At 41.3% G+C, this 7,729-nt stretch overlaps 1 protein-coding gene across 1 annotated transcript in view; it reads left to right on the plus strand.

Annotated features, from left to right (window-relative positions):
- The window catches only part of LOC124796216 (hyphally regulated cell wall protein 3-like), a 52,298-nt gene extending 47,364 nt beyond the window's left edge, over positions 1 to 4,934 (plus strand). The window contains exon 4 of the mRNA XM_047260306.1: positions 4,860 to 4,934. Coding sequence (XP_047116262.1) covers positions 4,860 to 4,934 — 75 coding nt within the window. The remainder of the gene's footprint in view (positions 1 to 4,859) is intronic.
- Positions 4,935 to 7,729: the final 2,795 nt, after the last annotated feature.

Here is a 7,729-nt window from a genome sequence, read left to right on the forward strand (position 1 = left end):
AACAGTAGACTGCTGGAGATGACCTGCAGGAGACAGGACATAATAAAGTTAAAGGCAATAGCAAAGAGGGTCACACTCAAAACAGTACCCTGAGGCACACCAACTTCCTGGTGGAGGTGTCTGACAAGGCAGTACCAACATTCCTTGAAAAATCAATACTTTAAAAATACCTGAAGGACATGGGGCATGTGGCCTCAGAAGTGCCACATGTAGAGAGATCAAGAATACCCATCCTTCAGAAGGTGTTTTAGGCTTTCTGCAAATTTAAAAACACTGCCAGTGTCCGATATATCCACAGAAAACCATTCGCGACACACGTTGACAAAGTGATGAGATGGTCAGCTGCAGGGCGGCCTGCTCAAAATCCGCACGGTACAGTGGTCAGTGAATTGCCACACTCTAGTCACTATACCAGCCAGGCATGAATTACATGTTTCATCAGTTTGCAAACACAGCTTGTGGGAGAAACGGGGCAGTAACTAGAAGGAAGGTATTTTTCTTTACTGGGCTTGGGTATGGGTATGGGAATGACAGTGTCTCTATGCTGGCATCTGGCAAACGGTGCCCTCTGCCCAGATGCAGTTGTACATAAGAAAGAGCAAGTGCTTGCCCACAAAAGAAAGGTTTAGCAACATCTGAATGCAAACATCGTCCAGCACTGTGTTGGAGGATCGATATGAAGTGAGAGCAAGTTCTCGCCCAATCATACTAAAGGCAGCTTGTAGCACTCGCTAATCTGCCAAAATAAGGGTACTACCCAAGCCTCCTCCACTTGTTTCTGGTGGAGGAAGGCAGAATGATAGTGGGTGGAGCTTGAAATCTCCGCAGAATAGCAGCCCAATGGATCTTGGTCCCGCAGGTCCCATACAACAATTGAGGTAGTGGAACTGTTAGAAGAACTAGTTAAGGAAATCTAGCTAGATTTTTGCTATCCTGAAGGGTGCAACGACACTGTGCATGCAACTGTTCATAATGAATGCAGTTTGCCATCATAGAATGATGGTTAAAAACATGGAGAACTCATCTCTGCATGTGAGTTGAGTCACAACACAGCTCAGTCAATCAAGGCACTGGGACATGGCACAGTAAAGATGAAGTGCGAGAATGGAATATTGTGTGGTGGTAATGATGGCATTTGTAACATATTCTACCTGGCCATCACAACTGGAGAAATTATGTCACTCAAAGGGTGCCAGGGAACAGTGAATCTCCAGTCATCCCTAGAAAGTTGCCATTTCGGTGTGCATATATGTGGGGTAGGAGTCAGAAAATGGATAGCAAATGGTAAATGGTTGCTCGAGTACGTACTAGAGACAGTGATGAAATGATGGGCAAATTGGGCAGTGCAGGAGATTTCCAGATATGGGTAGGAGTGCATGTAGTATAAAAGGAAGATGGGTACTCCCACGATAAGGCAAATGAGGTTAAGGTGACTGAGAAGTTCAGCCTAGAGGGCACCTCTCTGTCAGGTTCTGTGAGATTTCCAAAGGGAATGGTGTGCATTACAGTCAACGAGCAGCAGAAAGGGGTGAGGGAGTTGGCCAGTAAGCTGGATGTAGAGTGTCCATGACACCGAATGACAGAGGGATGCAAACAGTACATATGGAAAAGTTCAGGAGAGGAAGTAAAATGCGGACAGGAATAGCTTCAAGCTGGGTAGTCAGGTTGCAGGGTTGACTTTGAACGTCCTTCCATATGAGCCACAAGACTCCCCTCTCTCCTCCTACGATATGAAATGCCATCTTTGGAGAGAGGGAGTCAAAGCAGACTGGGAAGAAATACAAAAGCTCAAATCAGTCTTGAGGATGCAATTTTGTTTCCTGCAGGCACAGAACTAACAGAGGATGCAATTCCAAGAGCAGCCGCAAGTCATCTTTTTGGATTGAAGGCCACCAGTATTCCATTGGAATAATGTCATGATTAGGAAAGAGGAGGAGGGAAGAAATGGAGAGGTGGCACCTCAGCGGCCATTCCTGTGTTACATTCTTGATTGCATTTACATAAACTTATGGCTCCTCTTTTTTGGTTTCTTAAACATTTTATTTTATCTGACACATTCCATGACCTTTAAGATTTGTGCCACATATTGGTCCTAAACAACAAGATGTATGAAAAAGAAACCACTTACTGGATAAAGGACTGTTTGCCATAGTCATGGGAGCTGGCAAGTAAGTCAATGCAAGATCTGAAAGATCACAAGAATGATCATTCGATTCTGTTTAATGTACCAGAGACCTGTATTAATATTACTGAAAGCAAATCCCTAACAACGAAAGTAACTAAACAGTTACTTTGAAATCACACTGCACAATTTGTGATGCACGTGCTTAAGTACACTAAGGTAGTTTTATTGAATTACTAATCAACATTTGTCAAACATAACAAACACTATGACAAGTATACCTCTCAAAGTAGTTCACTTGGTACTTATTTCACAAGCAGGAAAGTATTTTCAGAAGAGTTTAAGAAGTTTGACAGGCCATGAATGTATGGAGGAGGATGAGTCTGATATCATTCTACAAAGATACTTTGAAACGTGTTTACGATTGCGACTACCTGTCATTTGTGTTTGTGATATTTGCTCAAAAATGGGGAAATCTCAGTTCCCAACTGCAATCAGCAAGCATTTTAGACAACAGTAAGTGGTAAGTGTCGATTTTAAGGAATATTTATTGTCATGTTTAATGAGTATCAACTATGGTGTAACACATCGCTTTGGTGAAGGTGTACATCTCACAATGTCTATAGTACCGATGAACAATGGTCACCACCACAAAGTGTTTTTTTTTTATTTTAATTCAAATGGTGGCTTTAAACTTTTATACCCTTTTCTGTTGTCCATAATGTGGTGTCACCGCCAGACACCACACTTGCTAGGTGGTAGCATTTAAATCGGCCGCGGTCCGGTAGTATACGTCGAACCCGCACGTCGCCACTATCAGTGATTGCAGACCGAGCGCCACCACACGCCAGGTCTAGAGAGACATCCTAGCACTCGCCCCAGCTGTACAACGGTCTTTGTAGTGATGGTTCACTGACAAAATACGCTCTTATTTGCCGAGACGATAGTTTAGCATAGCCTTCAGCTACTTCATTTGCTACGACCTAGCAAGGTGCCCATATCAGTTACTATTGATATTGTGAATCATGTACCATCAAGACAGACGTTCATCATTAATGGATTAAAGTTAAGTATTCCACCAGCTAAGTCCGTTTTTCTAAATTCTAATTTCCTTGTCCTGTTCCAGACCTCACGCCAGCCTGTGTGAGTTAAAACGCATGCATTTTGGCCTCCTCTAGTAACACCCGCCAACCAAAACACACAAAATCTAGTGGAGATTGATGCAGCATATCTGCAGGGTGGGATAACGATAATTAGTTTATCGTTCTTCACAGTTCATTATGAATTCAGTGTTTTATTCTATCATGATGATGATGATACCTGGTTAGGGGTGCACTCAACGGCGTGGTTATCAGCATCCACACGAATTCCCAACTTTTACATGGTCCAGCCATGCCACTTTCACAAATGATGATGGCAACACAAACAACCAGTCCATGGGTTTATTCCTTGCTGTCTCAATCTTGTTCAGCAATGTGCCTTCCCCCTAGAACTGTCAGCATCATGACAACTGCCATTACATCAGGAGAACGAAGATGAAGTTGAGCTGTCAGTAAGATTCTGTACACTGACCAATGACACATGACTTGACATTAATAATTAGAGAGAGTTACTTGTTTTAAATTAAGAGCCAGTATATGAGTGGTCTTTGAGATTTTTTTTTGGGTCATTTAGCAGGTAATTTAGACATGAGATAGCATTTCAGTTAACAGTGCTAAAGAAGTTGCAAAGTTCGTGATGTCAGGAAACAGACTGCCATGGGAGACGCAATGAGACTGTAATGGAGATGAATAGGATATTAATAAAGGAGTTTATTTGATTAAGCAAGTGGGTAGTGTGCAGAGTAGCTCAGAATAGGAGGAAGTATTTTAACGGTTCCAAGCCCTGAGCTGATGAAACATGTCCTCACCCTGGGAGGAGGACAGGAAGCAGTGTGGGGTTCATTACATGCCACAGAACCAAACTTTATATGCTACTGGTGAAAATCACACTTGCTCTGCCAGTCTCATACGTGCATCCACTACTTTCACTCACCTGAGCGATGGGACGTGTGCCTTCCTCCTCAGCAGGGCCTGATTGACAAAAAAAGAATTTGCGTGTTAACATAAAAAATACCTTATCTGCACAAGTAAAGCAAACTAGTGATAAACTAAGTGTGTTTCAGCATGACCTGATAAAGAACAGAATCAATTGTTTCTATCTTTTAGAAAACCTACGGATCAGTGTATAATTGAGCATCTAATCTACTCAATTATACACAACCATCAATATTACCGAGTTCCAGAAAGCCAGAACTTTATTCCAGTTGCACGCTTGCTATCTGAAGACTGGCAGGGACAAATAAATATTTACTGTCATCATTTCACATAAAAATTGCTCAAATTTTTAAATTTAAAATCCTGTACTTATCTGCTTTATAAAACATACAATCTTATGTTACACAGTTAACACACTGTTTCATGTTTAACATTTAGGAACTGTGTGTAAGCTTGTTTATGCACCTTCACTAATTGCATTCATGTACTGACATTATATTCATCCAGTATTTGGCAATGAGAGCACTTAGTGTTTTGCAGAAAACTTCACCAATAATTTTAAATTATCATGAATTTCTCTCACAGATACCCCACAGAAAGTAATAGCAAAAATATTTATCACTTACCACATTTTTGCTGTTTGTGCAGTAATAATGCCACATCAAACACATTCAATGTAACACTCCTTTCTTTACTTACAGATGGGTACAAGTAGTGAGGAGAATGAGTGGCAGGTGGGGCAGATTATTTCTCAGGTGGATTTTTTGTGGAGGTGAGACAGAAAGAAAATCTGATGCATATGGGAACAGGATGGATTAGGAGACATAGTAGGAATGAGGTGGAAGTGGGTGGTGTAGCATCTGGCTGGTGCTTTACAATCCTGCCTTATGCCACACAACAGAGGTATGTCAGTTGCTGGCATCTTAACAGGCTTGAAACTGAAACTCACCCTCAGTGCAGCGGATCTTGCCAATGACAGCCACTGCACGGTTTCCACCCTGGAGCCATGCGACACTGGACAACTTAACAGTATTTCTCCACTACATAGCCTTTGTAGGAGAATGTACAGAGGCTCACCAGCCAACCCAAGTTCCAGACTCGACATCAACTATCTACTTTGGAATGCATGACTATATTAATAAGAATGCAGCCCACAATATTGGCATTGCCAGTGCAACCTACAGCAGTGTTTGTCAGTTGTTACAGGGTGCTCAACTGGAAGCTTCAAGAATAGTTTTCATATTAGTGGCAATCTTTTCATGCATCAGGGCATTCACTACCTTGCCTTCATCACAAAGTTGTTTCATTTGCTTCATGTTGGCATGCACCATCTGTGCCGCAATGAAACGCTCCTCCTCTTGTCCACTCAGGAACATCTCTCTTCTTGTGCTTTTATAATTCCTTTTTTGTCTCTGGAAGCTTTTTACCAGTGTCTTGTGATCCATTAGGTAGCCTTCATCTCTGTGTTCAAGTGCTTCTGCATAGTGTTTGAATGGTTTTGCTCCGTGTTCAAATGCCTTGTGCCACTTCTTTCTTTCATCCTGGTATCTTTCTGCCTGCACCATTCCACATCATCATCCCTCCTTACTGATGTCTTGGCCCAATTTCTGTATTTTTCTTCCAGGTGTGTGCCTCATGGATGCCACTGCCATCTCCTCCATGGGGATGACAGTTCATACTTTTGGCTGCTGTTACAGTCAAAACTTTTCCTCTGAGCACAGCAACATTGGAATCTAGGACATCATCAGTGCAGCTTGCAGTGCTCAGCTTAGCTCATATTAGTGACAACCTTACAGCATATCAGGAGTATTTTTATGTTGCTTGCACTAGGAAGCTGTTTCACTTGCCCAACATTATCATGTGCCTTCTGTGTTGCAATGAAGTTCTATTGTTCATGGCTACCTGAGCACATCTCTCTCCTTGTGCATGGATCATCCACATTAGGTGGGACATATGACCATGAGTGTGGGTGGCAGATAGGGCAAGGCAGCTCCCTGCTGGACTCCCTGTAGAGAGGTGAGGCAGAAAGACAAACAGATTGGTCTGAGATCAAACTATAGTGAAAGTCTTGATGGGAAATATTTTATGAACAAAGGTACTGGCACCAGAGACAAATCTAGTGAACAGGAAGTGATACTGTATTATCAGCCATTCTCTCCAAAAGCATTGACACATTCATCCCACATGCTTCAGTTGTTTCCACTCTACTATACACTCCCAGCACCTTCATTTTAGAGGTGATCAGCTTTCATATGTTATAAAGTAGACCATAGAAACCTTATTTCTGCTGACTGTATTCTTCATAACCACCCTACCCATTATTCAAAAGACAGCTCCATAAATAATTGTAAACAATTAATTCCAAGAAACTACTGAGACATTCAAGACAAAATAAGGAAAAGAAAACAAATGTCTCCAGTACACTATCTCATGAGAAAGAAGAAAAACAGTACATCAAAAGAACAGTATCTGTACATTTGGGGTGGTAGATTTCCAACTACAGTCATGATTTTGATATGATTTTCATTAATAAAGACATGCATTAATTTTAGTTACAAGACACAGACATCAGTTTTCTTCAAGAATGAGTTATCAGTTAAAATAGATGTCAAATAATATATACCTAGCAAATAATGTAACAAAGATAAATAATATCTACACTGTCTTTGCCATCCACAATTAAGCCAAAGATAGGAAGCTCCTTCTACAAAACATACTGTACTCACTTCTGTACCAACAAAGAAAAAACACATTCTAGCATCACCTGTCAGCTTCTGGGTTCTAATTGTACATAAACTGAACAAAAGATCACAGTACACAATGAAATGGGACATTCCTATGGTTGTGCAGATTCTGAAACAAACATTTTGGCAGGACCTTTATGTCTGATTGACCACAGAAAGGTTAAGGGAGCCCCTGAAAATGTTAGTATCAAATAACTTATGGTAGTGCTGAACGCATCAGCTATGACCATTTATAAACTACATTCACACCCCAATATTTCCATTTAAGTTACTACCCTAATAGGTTGTACAAAAATGTTCAGTTTTGAAATACAAATCATCCTCAGTTTCTTCTACTCACATCATTCATTCATTGGAGTCCCACTGTTTGATTAAGCCTCTTCCCTGGCTTCTCCTGGTATTCTGGTCTCAAGCTACAGGCATTGCAGCTTGAAGTCCATGTAGCCTGATATCCACTCAATGCCTCTCACCAGACTGTCACCTCAATGTTCCCCCCACTCACCTCCCTAGGATACGAGCATGTAATTGTCTTATCCTATCTGTCACTCACTCCATCACTACATGTATCACTCATCTCCACTACCTCCGCACTACGTCTCCTAATCCTGCCTGTTCCCTGTCCATTTTTCTGTTTCCTTTTCCCTCCCAGTAATTCTCAGCACACATATTTCCACAGCTATAGAGGCAAACTTTGTATTTCTGTAAGTCAGTAAATACTCGCCCCAAATCAAAGTCCTCAATATTCAAAAACATAAATATAATAAAATATATTATGATTTCTGGAATCTAATTCAATTGTGTATGGTGGACTGACTAAGGGGTTGCAG

The sequence above is a fragment of the Schistocerca piceifrons genome, chromosome 4 (genome assembly GCF_021461385.2).
Source record: "Schistocerca piceifrons isolate TAMUIC-IGC-003096 chromosome 4, iqSchPice1.1, whole genome shotgun sequence".
Lineage (NCBI taxonomy): Eukaryota > Metazoa > Arthropoda > Insecta > Orthoptera > Acrididae > Schistocerca > Schistocerca piceifrons.